The 17,564-nt window shown below is 45.6% G+C and overlaps 1 protein-coding gene across 1 annotated transcript in view; it reads left to right on the top strand.

The window, feature by feature from the left end:
• The window catches only part of GPATCH1 (G-patch domain containing 1), a 51,436-nt gene that overhangs the window by 15,331 nt on the left and 18,541 nt on the right, over positions 1-17,564 (top strand). The window contains exons 9-15 of the mRNA XM_062177072.1: positions 4,778-4,857; positions 8,682-8,886; positions 11,385-11,681; positions 13,133-13,311; positions 13,546-13,673; positions 14,340-14,476; positions 14,755-14,921. Coding sequence (XP_062033056.1) covers positions 4,778-4,857; positions 8,682-8,886; positions 11,385-11,681; positions 13,133-13,311; positions 13,546-13,673; positions 14,340-14,476; positions 14,755-14,921 — 1,193 coding nt within the window. The remainder of the gene's footprint in view (positions 1-4,777; positions 4,858-8,681; positions 8,887-11,384; positions 11,682-13,132; positions 13,312-13,545; positions 13,674-14,339; positions 14,477-14,754; positions 14,922-17,564) is intronic.

Genomic DNA, 17,564 nt, shown 5'->3' with positions numbered 1-17,564 from the left:
GACAGAAGTGGACTTCAGAGCAGGTCAAGCCCAAAGCCAGCTGTCAAGGTGGGGCTGGGGCAGGGAGGAGGGAGAAGTCTGGAATCAGGGCAGGGCTAATCTGTAGACAGGTGCCCACGTTGCAGGGTGAGCTGGAAGTGGGTCAAAGGGATACACTCAGAGCTCCAGAAACTGGGCAGGCAGCCAGAGGAGGCCAACTCAAGTGACAAGTGGGAAGACCAGGCCTGGGACTGGATGGAGGCCTTGCAGCAGCCTGTGGCAAGAGGGACTTTGGCCTAGTATATCTCCTCATCTGAGTCCCTGGCTTGTAGGGGGCTCTGCTTCAGATAAGAGGTGGGCATCTTGCAACACAACTTGAATTCCAAGTCAAAGTCCATGTTGACTCACTTCCTTTGGCTCTAAGTAGTATTTCAGTTTTTCTGTCCAGAAAAGGTGCAGGGGAAGACAGTGTGGAGTCAGTATTAATCACATGACATTTGGCATCAGTCAGCTCTGTATTTGGATCCCAGCTGTCAAGTGCCCAGCTCTGTGACTTTGGTTAGGTGAGGCTCCTGAGCTCTCTGGGCATCAGAAGCCTTATTTGTAAAGTAAAGATAGAGTCCACTCTGGATGTTGTCGTGAGGGTTAAATGACATAATCCAGTGTTTGGCACAGTACCTGCCCCAGAGACTGAATAAACAGCACCTACTGTTCCTTGGTTATGGTGATAACACCAACGTACATAAGTGTGAGGATGAGACAGAGAAAACGATCGATTCTTGCATTTTAGCTGTAGTTGGGTAAATTTTGACCTAACACTTGTCAAATACGTCTAAGGTATACGTATTGAAATATGTCAAAATATCATAGAAGAGTATATGAATTTGAGCATCACCTTCATAAGTAATGTCTACTTTTCATTTCTATAAGAAAAAGAGCAAGTGCAAACAGTTTGTAGAGGTATTTGTTTAGTGGTTATGAACACATATGGGATAGTCTGCTTGGTTCCAGTCCTGGATCTCCCTGTTTGTCAGCTGTGAGTTGGGGCAAGCTGCTTAACCTGTCTGTGCCTTGGCATCCACTTCTGGAAAACAGGAGTGATAGTGGCATGCCTAGCTCATGGAGAGTTCACTGGACGTAAAGGCTTTAGGACGAGCATGGCACATAGCGAGCACTATGTAGGTGTGACTGGTCTCTGTTGTCATCGCCACAAAAAGAACCCAGGGTTTTATACTGGAAGGGTGTGTACTCCGTATCAGTAGGCATTTCCTCTGGGTGGCAGTTAAGTTATTTTTGCTTTCTTCCTTTCGTCATTTCTGGTTTTTCTACCAAGACTATGTATTATCTTTATAACTTAGAAGATATATATATATAATACTAACATAATATATTAATTGTTATATTACACTTTAATGAATATATAATTATGTTTTAAATTATATTTTTCATTTTATATATGTAGCATACTAGGAATAATATATTTATTCTATAATAATGTAATAGTTGCTACATGCTAGTTATTAATTAAAGGTACATTGGAAACTGGTGGGAGAATGAGAGGACTTTCAAAAATTCACAAACCAGGGGCTGCCATTGTGGCGTAGTGGGTAAAGCTGCTGCCTGTGGTGTTCCAGTCAATGTTCTGGACGCTCCACTTCCATTTCAGCTTCCTGCTAAAGGCCTGGGAAAAGCAACAGAACAGAAGATGGCCCAAGTGTTTGGGCCCCTGCCACCCGAGTAGGAGACCCGGATGAAGCTCCTGGCTTCTGGCTTTGGCCTGGCTTAGTCCTGGCCATTGGCAGCCACTTGAAGAACGAAGCAATAGATGAAGGATCTCTCTCTCTTTCTCTCTCTCTCTTTGGCTGTAACTCTGACTTTGAAATAAATATTCTTTGAAAAAAAGAGTTCATGAACAGTGGAATTAAAAGATAAATTTATTTCAGTGCGAGTGCTGGCATTGTGGTGCAGTTAAGCCACAGCTTATGATTCTGGCATCCCATATCAGAGTGCTCCACTTCACTGGGCTCCTGCCACCCATGTGGGAGCTCAGGATTGGAGTTCCTAGCTCCTGGGCTTGACCTGCCCTAGACCTGGCTATTGCAGCCATTTGGAGAGTGGACCAGTGGATGTCAGGTTCTCTCTCTCTTGCTGTGCCTTCCAAATAAATAAATAAATCTTTAGAAGAATTTATTTTGGTGCAAAAAATTTTGAAATCTGTATATACAATGTATCTTTGAAAAGTTTGTGAAAAGTGTTTATTATGAAAAAACTATGCGTGAAATTTTTTTAAGTCTTATTTAAAAATTTTTAAAATATGTGTTTCTTTATTTATGTGAATGGCAGAGTGACAGAGAGAGAAAGATCTTTCATCCTCTAGCTCACTCCCTAAATAGCCACAACAACCAGGACTGGTCCAAGCTGGAGCCAGAAACAAGGAACTTTATCCGGGATATGGGTGCATGTGGGTGGCAGGAGCCCCAGGTGCTTTAGCAGGGAACTGGATTGGAAGCGGAGTAGCCAGGATTAGAACCAGTGCTCCAATATGGGATGTGGATGTCCCAAGTGGTGATTTAGCCCATTGTGTCATAACTCCCAACCCTTAAACATTTTTAATTTCATTTTTCTACAAAATGTTTGAAGTACTCTTATATTAACATGTATTATTAGTGGTATTAACTATTACAATAATAGTAATAAATAATAATAAATATAGTAACCAGTGTATTATAGATAACACTATATATTAATATTAATACATTGATATTAATAAGCCAATGCTAGTATTCTGTAATAATGAGTGATATATTGTAGTATGTATATTTGAATCTGCCTTCTGAGCCAAAGCTTTCACTTTTCCCTTTTACAGTACCTTTGCCCTGGCTGAATTACTCTCCTGCCCAGTGAGCTCCCCAGCCTCCCATCATCCGTCTCTGCTGTGACCCCTCTTGAAGCGGCCTCTTTCTCATTCTCAAGACCACACTATCTATAGTTGTTTTTTTTTTTTTTAAAAGGTTATTTTTCACAATTTATGTACATAAAACCTTTCTTTTTAGCAAAGCTATTTATTTATTTGAGAGAGGAAGAGAATGCTCTCAGACACTGGTTCACTCCCTGGCGGCCTTAATTGGAGGGACTGGGTGGATCTGGAGCTAGGAACTCAATCCAGGCTTCCTACGTGGGTGGCAGAGATACAACTGCTTGAGCCGTCACCGCCACTTCCCAGGGTGTGCGTTTGCAGGAAGCTGAGGTCAGCAGCTGGAACTGGGTGGCAAAGCCAAGCACTCCAATATGAGATATGGCATTTTTTTTTAAAGATCTATTTGTTTATTTGAAAGTCAGAGTTACAGAGAGGAAGAGGCAGAGACACACAGAGAGACCTTCCATCTAGTGGTTCACTCTGCAGGTGGCCACAACAGCCAGGGTTCCGGAGCAGGAGCTTCATCTGGGTCTCCCACGTGGTTGGCAGGGGCCCAAACCATCTTCTGCTGCTTTTCCCAGGAATTAACAGAGAGATGAATTGGAAGTGGAGCAGCTAAGACCCAAACTGATGCCAGTATGGGATGCTGGTGTCACAGGCAGCAGCTTTACCCACATCCCTAGGATGTGGGCATCTTAACTGTTGTCTTAACTGCCAGGCCAAATGTGTACCCCACATCTATAGTTTTGATTATGAGTTTCTTTGAGTGGATCTATCTTTATTTTACTCAGTCTCCATGATTGGTTTTTAAATTGTGCTTTGTTTTTCCATGATCAATACAACTATAATGAGTATTCTTATGTTTCTCTCTTTATGTACATTTGTTGTTTATTTCATCAGAATTCTTCAGAATAGTAAAATTCTGGATTATAAATGAATTCAAAATTCTTAGAGTGTGAAATTTTATCCAGGTTACCTACAGAATTTTAGGCACTCTAGAAACTGGTAGAAACAAGAGCTGAAGTACAAAGAATGACTCTGTGGGGAGGGTGGTTACACAATGGTGCTGTGTTATCAGTGGTCAAAACCCTTAGCTCACCTGCACTGCAGGCTGCACCTGCTTCAGGGCTGAGCGCCTTACTGTGTAAGTGCTCATGGGTGTCAGGTAGAAGAGGCTTTTTGGTACAGAAATTGCAATTCGTGTGTCTGTGCTTTTGGTGCGACCACTAGGTGCAGGAAATCCTTGAGAAGCAGCCTTTGTGGCTGGGGTTGTCTCCATCACCAACAGACAGTGCCCAGCTCCAAGTCAGAGGGCGTTGGTCATTCCATGTCCTAAGTTTGTGATCTTTATCTGCTGTTAAAAATTTGATTTGAGACAAAGACAAAAATGCCTTTCAATCTGTACTAAGATTAGATTACAGGCTGACCTGGTTGTATTGCCTTTTGTGCCTTATTTGGATTGTTCCTAAGGAAACTGGGAGATAATATCCCATGCTGCTTCATTTAGTTTTAGAAGTGACTCTCCCACAGTTAAGATTTTAAGTTTTACCCTCTTTTGTTTTTCTTGATCTTTCACTTCTTAGGGGGTATCTTTGATGCCACTTGGCCTAGAACCTATGGTCCTTGTCTAAAAATTACATTAAAGTGCTGCCTGGGAGGGTTGTAGCCTTGTGATCTGGCAGCCTAATCGGCTCAGGGTGGTGTGGGCTGGGCTGCCAGTCACTGAGTCAACAGGGGTGTGAACACCTGACATGCCTTTTCTGCTACCTGTGAGTGATATCACGTTTGACACGCACTGTTTATGTTCTTCGAGAGAAAAAGCTCATGTCTTATTCTAGTTGTTTCTATTTCGGAAATTAACTAGTGACATCATTTTTGTAGAATCAGAGAAAGATCTTCGATACGTTGGCAAAATTCTGGATGGATTTTCCTTGGCTTCTAAACCTTTATCTTCTAAGAAAGTAAGAAAAACTTTTTTTTTTCTTCCTGATTTACTGCTTAAAAATTTGCTGCTGTGTAATCTGTGTTATCATATTAACCATTGAAAAGATACATAGATTCTGTTTTCTTAAAAGCAACAGCCTAGTAACCTGTGATTGTCCAGGAAAACATCATGTATAGTATGCACTGGCAAGGTCTAGTCAGTAGCCACATTGTTTCAGAACATCTAATTGCCGACCTCTGAAATCCGAATTTCCCATTCTGAGGGAGTGCTATTTCCTTTAGAAGAGGTGTACATTAGAAACTGGTGGGAGAATGAAACTGATGTGCCTTTTAAAAAGATTTATTTGTTTATTTGAAAGGTGGAATTACGGAGAGCGGGAGAGAGGGATGGAGAAGAAAGAGAGCAAGCCTCCATCTGCTGGTTCTCTCTCTAAATGGCTGCATCAGTTGGGCCACTGATGGCCAATCCTGGCCAGACTGAAGCCAGGAGCCTGGAACTCCATCCGGGTCTCCCACATGGGTGTAGGGGCCCAAGCACTTAGGCCATCTTCTGCTGCTTTCCCAGGTACATTAGCAGGGAGCTGGATTGGAAGTGGAACAGCCAGGACTGTAACCACTGCTCACATGGATGCCAGCATTGCAGGTGGTAGCCTAACCCCCTGTGCCACTGGCAGGCCCCAGTTGATGTAATTTTAAGGAAAAGGAGAAAATGTTTAAAAAGCCATCATAACCCTCAACCCTGACTCCTCCCAAAGCCAGTGTACGGTCCAAGGTATCTGGACCGTAGCGGGGGCTAAGCTGAAGGGGGATAAGAGAGACGGCCACGCTCACTGCAGATGGTCCTGTTTGTGGGATTCTGTTATGGCCACAAGCGAAGATCCGCTCTTAGGCCCAGTGATGCCCTCCCTTTAACGCCCACCAGAGCCGCGTGCTCACAAGCGCGTGCTCGGAGCCAGTCGTGAGTTCCGGCCGTCTGCCTTGTTGGCTTTCCTTTTTCAGATTGCTCCTCACAGCAGACAGCTTTTTTTGTTTCGATCAGCAGACATTTATTTGCCAGGGACCTCTGAGACCTGGCCTGTGACCCTCACGACAGGACTGACCAGGGACAGCACAGTTGAAAAGCCACATTCACAATTCCAGTGGCTCTTAGTCCTTTTGTCCTGAGCCTTACCGTGTTCTAACAGGACTGGGGTGTATTTAGAACAGCCTTGGGCACAGAGGGAGCCTCTAGAATGACCAGAAATGTCAAATGACATTAAAGGAGAATGCAGGTTTTATATGTATGAAAAAAAGCACAGTTTAAAAAATGGCAGAGAAGTACTCTCCCGACTGAGGGTTCAAGGATAAATAATACTAATTCCAGCCCCAAATAGCTGCTATCCTGTGAGAGTGCCAGGCACCTAGATGTGGAGTGGAGGGTGCTAACCAGCCCCCTGCTAATGCACCTGTGCCCTAACTGGAGAGACAGGCGTGGGAGGCTACGGAGGGGCTCCTGGCTGAGGAGTCTCAGGTGGGGATGGCTCAGGGGAGGGCTGTGTTCACCTAGCCTTTCACGCGTGGGCGAGTTTTCTGGACGGGTGGCTAAGAGACCCAGCTTGCGGGTCTAGAGCTGAGCGGAGCCATTTGGCCGAGGGAAGGAAATGCACCAAGTCGACTGGCGGATATAAAGGGGAGTTGTGGACAGCCTTCAGGCTCCCCTGGACTTTTGTGCGGTGGTCATGTGAGAGTGTTTACTGGCTGACTGGGGGATCTGCATGTTTCAGAAGGGTGGTCGAGCTAGACAGTAACAAGTGAGGTTTCCTGACAGTGGTAAAGCCCTCTGTTGTGGGCTTTTCTTTCTTTCTTTTTCTTTTCTTTTCTTTTTTTTTTTTTTTTTTTAAGATTTATATATTCATTTGAAAGGCAGAGTGACAGAGAAGCAGATGCAAAGAGAGACAGAGGTCTTCATCCACTAATTCACTCCCCAAATGACCAAAATGGCCGGAGCTGGGCTGATCCAAAGCCACTTCTTCTGGGTCTCCCACACGGGTGAGGGGTCTAAGTACTTGGGCTATCCTCTGCTGCTTTAGCAAGGATCTGGATGGGAAGTGGAGCCAGGACTTGAACTGGCCTCCACATGGGGTGCCAGCACTGCAGGCTGCCACTTTACCCACTATGCCACAGAGCCAGCCCCTCTCATAGACTTTCATAGTGCTAGCTGCCCAGCCCAGGCTGTGCCTCACCACCCACTGGGGAGCTTGGAGAACTCCAGTTAAATCAGGCTGTCTGGGGTGGGACGTAGGTGTCAGTAGTTCTTTTTTTAAAATTTATTTTCTTGATTTGAAAGGCGGAGTAACAGACGTGACAGAGAGGTCTCCCATCTGTTGGTATACTCCTCAAATATCTAAAACAGCCAGGGCTGGGCTAGGATGAAGCCAGGAACCAGGAACTAGAACTGGTGCCATATGGGATGCCAGCATTACAAGCAGCAGTTTAACCCGCTGGGCCACAACACCAGCCCCAGGAGATAAGAATTCAATCTGGGTTTCCCACGAGGGTGGCAGGGACCCAAGTACTTGAGCCATCACCTGCTGCCTGCCATTAGCAGGTAGTTTGCACATTAGCTGATAGTTGGAATGAAGAGCAGAGGTGGGACTCAAACCCAGGCACTGCAATACGGAATGCAGGCATGCTAAACAGAGGCTTAACCGCGTGCCCAATGCCCACCCTAAGGCATTAGCATTGTGGAAATTCCACGGCAAGTTCAGTGTGCACCTGGGACTGAGAGCCACAGTGAGCAGGGGTCAGGGCTTCACATGTTACCGAGTTTCAGAACTTTTAAGTAGTTTAAAAACCTGAAAAAATAGGTGTGTCCATAAATATGTGTTTGTTAGACCAAGAGCAAAAGAGACCACATAGTGTAGTTGTTTAAAATATCCAGTACCATACTTTCTTTTTTCTATTCTATCATTAATGCCTGTTAGAATTAAAAATACCTGAATTTCACAAATATATTTCAATTTCAGTTTAGTCAGCTTTTGAATTAAAAATACCTGGGATTGAGGCCAGCAATTTGGCACAGCAGGCTAAGCCACTGCCTGCGGTGCTGGCATCCCATATTAAACCACCAGTTCAAGTTCCAGCTGCTCTATTTCTGACCCAGATTCCTACTAACGTGCCTGAGAAGGCAGTGGAAGATGGCTTAAGTACTTGGGCCCCTACCAATCACGTGAAAGTTCCAGTCTCCTGGCTTTGGCCTGGCCCAGCCCCTGCCGTTGTAGCCATTTGGGGAGTGAGCAGCAGATAGAAGATCTCCCTCTGTGTCACTCTGTCTTTCAAATAAATGTTTATTTAAAAGAAAAAAAAAAAAAAAAAGCAAACAAACCTGGGATCAAAAAACAAGGTCTGAAACTTCAATTTGGAAATGAAATATAACCTGCAAAAAAATTCTGAATTTAAATTTAACTAATTTGAAATTATTGCAAAGCTTTGAATCATACTTTTTCAAATGTTCTGCCTTATAGCAGGCCAGATGTGCAGGTGGGCTGCTGTGCCGTGTTACCTGTGATCACCCTCACTGCTCTCTTCATATAAACGTGTGTGTTAGCATCTCTGTGTAGAAGAGGGCAGGGATGATGTTTCGAGCATCTGACCATTGGAATGGTGTGGTTCTGGTGACCCTCTGGGGTCCAGGATGGGTGCTGGCTGGACACCGGGCTGGCCTGTTCTGGTGCCACCTCCTTTCTGAATGTTAACCTGGAAGGGGTGGGGTTAGCAGTGCTTGGGAGTAATGGGTTTTCTTGATGAAATCAAACATGATATTTTTGCAGACTCCGTGTTTTCTGGGTTTTGTCTTGTTAAGATCTATCCACCACCTGATTTGCCAAGAGACTACCGCCCAGTGCATTATTTCAGACCTGTGGTGGCTGCAACCTCTGAGAACTCCCACTTACTTCAGGTGTTATCTGAGTCTGCTGGAAAGGCAACACAGGACCCAGGGACACACAGTAGGCACCAACTGAATGCCTCCAAGCGTGGGGAGATGCTAGGAGAGACACCTGTTCAAGGTACGTGCCAAGGAGAAGATTAAAATCATGACTTTAAAATAATCTGAATTCTCAAATCAAAATGGAAACTCTTTTCCCACGGAACAGCAGATAGAACCGTGGGCAGAGCGTCTCCTGGAAGCTTATTTTCCTTTCCAGTTTGGGTTGTGTCACTAAAATCACAAGCCTTGCCCTAAGCTCAACTGTTTTCAGACTTAATTAATCATCTAAGAGTAGGGTAAAAGCCAGGGACTGCTCAGCCGGGATGTGGGCTTTTCCTCTCTGGGTCGCAGAGAGGTTGTGGAGCTTTTCTCCCTAAAGCCTGAGGGGGCAGTTGTGTCTGAGCAGATGTGGAAGTGTGCGAGTCCCCAGGAGGCAGCAGACAGACCGCTAGGAGAAGTGGCCGTGGATCCTGGGGGCTCATGCCCAGCAGCTTTGCCATTTGGGAGTCTGATCATCGTCTCAAACATGAGAAGACTTCAGAAAGATCGCAGGAAAATGGAATTAGAAGTTTATTTGGATGCAAAAATATTTGAAATCCATACATAGTTTTTTTTTTCATAATACATACTTTTCATGAGCCATCTAAAGACTTCTCATATAATTAAGCCAAACAGAAGTCTGAGTTCCCCTCGATTTTCCCTGAAGTTGCTCTTCCCCCAGTCTTCCCCATCTCAGTAAGTGAACCACCAGTGAGCACTGCTCGGGCCAGCAGGTAGGAATCTTGATTGCTGGCCTCTTTCCCTCCTCCCCTAGCCCTACCAGCAGTTCCCTCAGTTCCTCCTCCGAGGCACATGGGGATTGCATCCACTTCTCTGCATTTCTGTCATTTCCACCCTGGTCTAACCAGGGCTCTGGCACTGCCTCCTCTTTGGTCTCCTCGTTTCTCCCCCTCCCCCTCTGCAGTCCATTTGCTCGACTGCAGCTTGCTGGGCCTGGCTGTGTCAGTGTCCTCTTACAGCGCTGCCACTTACAGAAACATCCAAACTCGCGCAGGCCCATGCGATCCAGCCCCTGCCTGCCTTTCAGGCCACATCTGCCACTTTCCCGTCATTCCCTGCAGTACAGACTCATGGTCTTTCCCTCTGCCCTTGAACTTGCCAACTGATGCCATCTCAGGGCCTTTGGGTTTGCTTTTTCCTCTGTCTCTGTCCTTGCCTGGTATTTTTGTGAGTCTGGCTCCTGTTGTTTTACTTACAACTTCTCTCAAATATCATTTCCTTTAGAGGCTTTCCAGGCCTACCCTGGCTATCATATCAGCTGGCTGCCTCTTCCCCCTGAATCCCCAACTACCAGCCCCTTCTTTTTCATTTTATTTTATATTTTATCTTTTTATTTATTTGAAAGTCAGAGTTACTCAGAGAGAGGAGCGAGAGAGAGAGAGAGAGAGGTCTTCCATCCGCTGGTTCACTCACAACAGCCGGAGCTGCACCTATCCGAAGCCAGGAGCTTCTTCCGGGTCTCCCACATGGGTGCAGGGGCCCAAGAACTTGGGCCACCTTGTACTGCTTTCCCAGGCCATAACAGAGAGAGAGCTGGATCAGAAGTGGAGCAGCTGGGACTAGAACTGGCGCCCATATGGGATGCTGGCACTTCAGGCCAGGACATTAACCCACTGCGCCACTGCGCCACAGCGCCGGCCCCTACCAGCCCCTTCTAAGTCAACCCCGCACATCACCCTATTTGTTTTTTCCTTAGCACTTCTCTGGTGTGGCTCTTTGCTGCCTTCCTACCCATCTCCCTCTCTAGTGAAAGGAAGGAGCTTGTCTGAGCCAAGCCTAGTATGGAGCTGGTACCCAGCAAGCATCCCTCCCTCCCTCCCTCCCTTCCTTCCTTCCTTCCTTCCTTCCTTCCTTCCTTCCTTTTATTTTTATTTGTTTATTTATTTATTTAAGAGGTAGAGTTACAGACAGAGAGAGGGAGAGAGAGAAGTCTTCTATCCACTAGTTCAATCCCCAAATGGCTGCAGTGGCCAGAGCTGGATCGATCCAAAGCCAGGAGCCAGGAACTTCTTCCGGATCTCCCACGCAAATATAGAGGCCCAAGGACTTGGGCCATCTTCTACTGCTTTCCCAGGCCATGGCAGAGAGCTGATTCAGAAGTGGAGTAGCCAGGACTTGAACCAGCACCCATATGGGATGCTGGCACCGCAGGCTGAGGCTTAACCTACTGTGCCACAACACTGGCCCCCAGCAAGCGTTTCTGACATGAGCACGTGCTGACTGGGTCTCTGTGCTCTGTACCAAGGCTTGTACTGACAGGACCAGAGCCCGATATCAGCTTCCTCATCCCAAGACTATTTGCCTGTCCTGCAGATGGCCAGGAGTTAACCTCCATTGTAAAACAGTAGCCTTGTCTTTGTATTATTGTCTAGCTCATGGGGAAATACGGATATAAACAAAACGTTAAAATTCATGTCTCTATGTAAATTTGTGCTATTGAAGATGTATGTACAGAGAAATGTAAAAGTAGTTGTCTGACAGTAATGCTCATCTCTTCTTATTACTGTTTTTATTTAGGGGCAAGTACATCAGTGTTAGAGTTTCTGTCCCAGAAAGATAGGGAAAGAATTAAAGAAATGAAGCACGCGACTGACCTTAAAGCAGCTCAACTCAAGGCCAGGAGTCTGGCCCAGAACGCCTCCAGCAGCAGACTGCAGCCCTCCCCCCCCGAAGTTGGACATAGCTCATGGCACGTGGCCTTGGGTAGTAGGACAGCCACCACAAGAGCCAGCAACTTCAAACCTTTCGCTAAAGATCCAGAAAAGCAAAGACGATACGAAGAGTTCTTGGTACAGATGAAACAGGGTCGGAAAGGTGGGTGATAGGCCTGTGTCTCCCACGTCCCACCAGGGTGGGCTGGCATTCTTGCTGTTTTCACCCTGGTCCCACATTTGGGGTTGAAGTGGCCTTTCCTGCCAGTGTTTTTGCTTTGTCTTGCTGCAAGCAGTACGAAGATTTCAGGCCCTGAGCTGGGCCTTATGCAGGGGTAGGGAGCCTTCTTTCTGCCAAGGGCCATTCGGATATTTATAACATCATTTATGGGCCATACGGGATTATTAGCCGGCTATAGATTTACCTGCAGTTGCTTTGGCAGGGCCGGACCAAATAATCTCATGGGCCTTATATGGCCCGTGGGCTAGACATTCCCCACCCCTGCCCTGGAGGGTAGTAACGGTTAGCTTGTTCTTCTCTGTGTCTCAGGTCCAAAGAGAACTCTCGGTAGGGAACATACCTTGGCAGTAACTCATGCTGACTTCTGTGTGTTGCATTTCACACTAGGAGAACCTCATCTCCCACTTTATTTTTTTTTAAAGAGGATATTTCTTTCTTTTTCCTTTTCTTGTCTTTTTTTTTTTTTTTTTAAGATTTATTTATATATTTGATATACAGGGTTACAAACAGGGAGGGAGAGACAGAGAGCTTTTCCTGATCTCCCACATGGGTGCAGGGGCCCAAACACTTGCTTTCCCAGGCCATTAGCAGGGAGCTGGATTGGAAGTAGAGCAGCTGGCACTCAAACTGGTGCCCATACGGGATGCTGGCACCACAGGGGGAGGCTTAACCTACTACCCCACTTTAACTTAACAATACTAATCATCCTGCCGTCAATCACAGTCTAACATTTGATTTATAAAACTATTTGGCTGTTGACCCGTTACGTGGCAGGGGGTGGGGTGGGGTGGGTGGGACCACTCTGTGATCTATGAAGTAAATACAGCAAGGAGGAAGGAAGGGATGACTGACCTACGTAGTGGCTCTTGTGAGAGGGGTCAGCAAATTAGGAGTATTTTTTGAAAGCAGGGCATTGGGGAATATGAAGTGCCTTTGCTGTGCCTTCACCCTTTTCTGAGAACTCATGCTTCTAATATTTATTTGTTAAATGATAATACTACTAATAATAAAGTTCAGAAGTATTTTTCTGCCAAAACATAGGCCTACTGTATTTGGGATGAACTTAGCGCTCTCTGGGAGTGGTGACAAGTTTCTTGCTTCTGATTTAACCAAGCATTAGCCAGCTCCCAGATGGTTTTCTGTGTCACGTGTGGTAGACAGGATCCAGTAAAAGCATCATCTTGAAGGAAGGAGAGAGCAGTGTTACCTGCCAAGTCCCCCGCCGTCCCCGCCCCAGCCCGTGAAAGCGAGGGTAAGGACTTGAGTTTTCTGCGGGGAAACACACAGGGATGCGGTCACGGTCGCCACGTGCTCTCCTTTCAGCCCTCTGTTTTCCCTAGAAGTGCAGCAGTTTCTTGTTTCCTGTATCACAGATGCCCTGGAACGTTGCCTGGATCCCAGCATGACCGAGTGGGAGCGAGGCCGCGAGCGGGATGAGTTTGCCCGGGCAGCCCAGCTATACGTGTCCTCCCATTCGACCTTGTCCTCCAGGTTCACTCACGCCAAGGAGGAAGACGATTCAGATCAAGTTGAAGTCCCTCGAGACCAAGAGGTCTGTCACCCCCGTGTTCCTACCTGGTGAATTTTAAAACCAGAACACTATACAGCCAAGTATTTCAAACCCTTCGCTGAAAAGATCGAAACATACACGGCGTAGCAGAATAAGATATTTTTTTAATAAGAACTTTAGCTTTTAAGATACTTTAGCAAAAATGTTAGGGTAGAGCAGAGCAGCCAGGCCAGTCGTACGGCCGCCTGATGAAAGCGAACGTGTGTCTCTTCCCAGAATGACGTCAACGACAAGCAGTCAGCTGTGAAGATGAAGATGTTTGGGAAGCTCACCCGAGACACGTTTGAGTGGCACCCTGACAAGCTTCTGTGTAAGAGGTTTAATGTCCCTGACCCTTATCCAGAGTAAGTTGGATAAACCTGCCTTTTACATTAGTACAAACCACATTCTCCCATAGGAAAGCTAATATGTCCCCTTCCATATGCCTGTACTTTCCTGTTTTCTTGATAAACATACTTGGGAGTGCTTGGGGTTGCAAGTTTTACAGATTAACCTCTCTTAACTTGTTACTAAACAAATAAAATACCCAGACAGCAAACTTTTATTTTGTATTGAAGATACAAAACTCAAGTATGTCAAATTAACAAAACGTAATGCCTTTATTTGGCATCTTTTTAACGCTGCTCATGTAGTGTACATTTAAAACATGACCCATATTTCCTAATTCTCTTTATAAAACTCTGACACCTCTGTATTTGATTATAAACACTGCAAGAAAGCATTTACAATGAATGAAAGGCTGTGTGGGGAATTGCAGGTGGGACTTTTCCTTAGTGTAAATCCATTTTCAGAGTTAGATTCCCTTACTGTAATAAGGAAAAACCCATGGGTCCTAAGGTCAGCCGTTGAAGTCTTGAATTGCTTTGGGAAGTGAACATACCTTAGGGACCCTTCTGTCAAGTGGGAGAGCTGGTGAAAAACTTGAGATGTGAGATGGGAGCTTTGTAGGAGGTGGATGGCATCCTGGCAGCTGTTATTAAAATGCATCCTTTTTTCTTTTCATCCCCCAGTTCAACTTTAGTTGGCTTACCACGGGTGAAGCGTGACAAGTACTCGGTCTTCAACTTTCTGACGATCCCTGAGACAGCCTCCCTGCCCACAACGCAAGCATCAAGTGAAACCACGCCACAGCACCGAGGTCCCGACAGTGAGTAGGGTCTCAAGCTCTTGTCCTGAGGATACTCGTGGCACAGGGCCTCCCTCTCTGAGCAGAATCGCTCGGCATGTGTAAACAGGTTCATATTGTAGTGGTCCAGGTGTTTACTCTTTGGGGCTGGGACTCTGTCTCTGCTACATCCCCAGCACTGGCACAGCCCGTGACCCCCTCGGAAGTACACCGTGTCCTCAGCGAAGGAAGGAGCAGTGGTGAAGGGCTTGCCTCTGGCTCCCTCGTTCCGATGTTTTGTCTGTGCCATACTTTTTCAGAATCCCGAAAACCATCCAGGTGGGATACATCTAAACAAGAAAAGAACGAAGATTCCATTAGTGAATTCTTAAGTTTGGCTAGATCAAAAGTTGGCCCACCTAAACAAGAGTCCAGTCCGTCAGTAAAAAGAGAAGAGGAACCTGCTCCGGAATCACTCTCAGATAAGGTATTCGGGGCTTTCACGTTCTCTGGCCGGCTAACCCGGCCTTTGCCGTTCTCTGTGCTGATGCCTTCTCCGCATTGCTTGATGGCCGACTTCTCTGTGAGGGGCCACGTAGTTAATATTTTAGCCTTGTGCACCAGATAGTCTCCATTACAGCCTGTCAGCCTGGCTGTTGAGCGTGAGGGGAACCACAGGCCATGTGTAAATGGCTGGGCACAGCTGCACTCCAGTAGCACTCTGTTTCCAGAAACAAGCAGTGGGTGGGAGGTGCCCGTGGGCTGGCCTCTGCTGGCATCCATCTTACATCATAGCTTTAACCACGTGACGAGGGGTTCTTAGACTTCCCTGCCTAAAATGGCCTTCACTTGTCAGCCATTGAAGAAAAACTCAGTGTTTTCCTACCAGAAACTACCATTTTCCAATTACTAAGTATTTTGTGGAGAATTAGGGAGGATAGTCATTCTTGTTTTCTTTAATCACTGCTTTAATAGTTGGAAATTGAACTCATTAGAAAGTTTTTATTCCTGATAATAGCCTCTTATAGACATTGTTGTGTTTTTTTTTTTTTAAGAATAAATGAATATGTGAAAATTGCCTTATTTTTGGAAGTACAGTTCAGTGAGTTGTAACACCTGGATTAATTCACGTAATGACCACCATGGTCCAGGTGCAGTGTTATTATCACCCCCAAAACCCTCACTATCCCTTTGTAGTCATCCCATGCCCAGGTTCCAGACCCTTGCCAACTACTGATGGTTTGTTCTCTATCTCTGTAGTTCTGCCTTTTCCAGAATGTTATGAATGTCCATACACAGTCTTATGAAACTGATGTCTTTCATGCAGCATCCTGCCTTTGAGATACAGCAATGCTGTGTGTGTGGGACATGCCTGTTTATTGCTGGGTGGTACTTCATGGTATGAATGCACAACAGTTTGTTGAACCATATACCCTGTAAGGACATTTAGGTTATTTCCAGCATTTGACTATCACAAATAGAGCTATGAGGAGAATTCATAGGCAGGTTTTTGTATAAACATAAGTTTCCATTTTTCCAGAATAAATACCTGTAGTTGGATTGCTGAGTAAAATCAGGGCCCTCCAGAAAATTCATGGAAAATGGAGCTGAGAGTTTATTTTGCTGCAAAAATTTTTGAAATCTGTTCATAGTTTTTGCCTTTTTTTTTTTTTAGATTTATTTGAAAGAGTTACAGAGAAAAGTAGAGACAGAGAAAGAGAGGTCTTCCATCCTCTGGTTCACTCCCCAAGTAGCCACAACAGCTGGAGTTGAGCTGATCCAAAGCCAGGAACCAGGAGCTTCTTCCAGGTCTCGCACCCCTTGGGCAGGGGCCCAGGGATTTGGGTCATCCTCTGCTGCCCTCCCCACATGCAGCAGTAGGGAGCTGGATTGGAAGTGGGGCAGCCGGGACTTGAATTGATGCCCTTAGGAGATACCAGCACTACACGCAAGGGCTTTACCTCACTGCACCACAGCGCCAGCCCCCTAGTTTTTGATGACAGCTGTTCTCCACTTTTTTTTTTTTTCAAAAGATTTGTTTATTTGAAAGAGTTACAGTGAGAGAGCAAGAGACAGAAAGAAAGAGAGGAGAGAGAGCTTCCATTCGCTGGTTCACTCTCCAAATGGCCGCAATGACCAGGGCTGGGCCAGGCCAAAGCCAGGAGCTGGGAGCTTCTTCTAGGTCTCCCACATGGGTACAAGGGCCCAAACACTTGAGCCATCCTCTGCTGCTTTCCTAGGCATGTTAGCAGAGAGCTGGATCAGAAGTAGAGCAGCTGGGCCTCGAAACAGCGCCCATATGGGATGCTGGTGCTGCAGATGGCAGCTTTACCTAATACACTACAGCACCAGCCTCCCTCGATAAACTTTCTGACGAACCCTCATATATACAGATATATTTAACTTTATAAGAAACTGCCAAGCTATTTCCAGAGTTACTTGTGTTTCATGTTTTGAAGCTCTCTTGTTCAGTGCATATGCATTTATTTCTGATGAATTGACCTCTTTTTCATAATCTAATATCACTCTATTCCTGATGGGTTTTTTTGTTTGTTTAGTTTTTGCATAGTAAATATTTGTACATCTTTTTATTTTTTACCCTTCTATTCCATTAAGTACAAGAGTATTTCTTTCTTTTCTTTTCTTTTTTTTTTTTTTTTTTAAGACATTTATTTACTTGAGAGGCAGATTTAGAAAGAGGGAGAGACAGGGAGAAAGGTCTTCTATCTGCTAGTTGGGTCAATTTGAAGCCAGGAGCCAGGAGCTTCTTTTGGGTCTCCTACGTGGGTGCAGGGGCCCAAGCACTTGGGCCATCTTCCACTGCTTTCCCAGGCCACAGCAGGGAGCTGGATTGGAAGTGGTGCAGCTGGCACTCAAACTGGTGCCCATATGGGATGCCCACCCTGAAGGCAGATGCGTGACTTACTGTACCACAGTGCCAACCTCACAGGAGGATTCTCTCTTTCTTTCTTTCTTTCTTTCTTTCTTTCTTTCCTTCCTTCCTTCCTTCCTTCCTTCCTTCCTTCTTTCCTTTCTTTCCTTTCTTTTTTTTTTTTTTTTTTAAGATTTATTTAATTTATTTGAAAAAGTTACAGAGAGAGATAGAGCCAGAGGGAGAGGGAGGTCTTCC

The sequence above is a fragment of the Lepus europaeus genome, chromosome 19 (genome assembly GCF_033115175.1).
Source record: "Lepus europaeus isolate LE1 chromosome 19, mLepTim1.pri, whole genome shotgun sequence".
NCBI lineage: Eukaryota > Metazoa > Chordata > Mammalia > Lagomorpha > Leporidae > Lepus > Lepus europaeus.
Note: the sequence above shows the minus strand (reverse complement) of the source record. Positions and strands in the feature narration are given on the sequence as shown.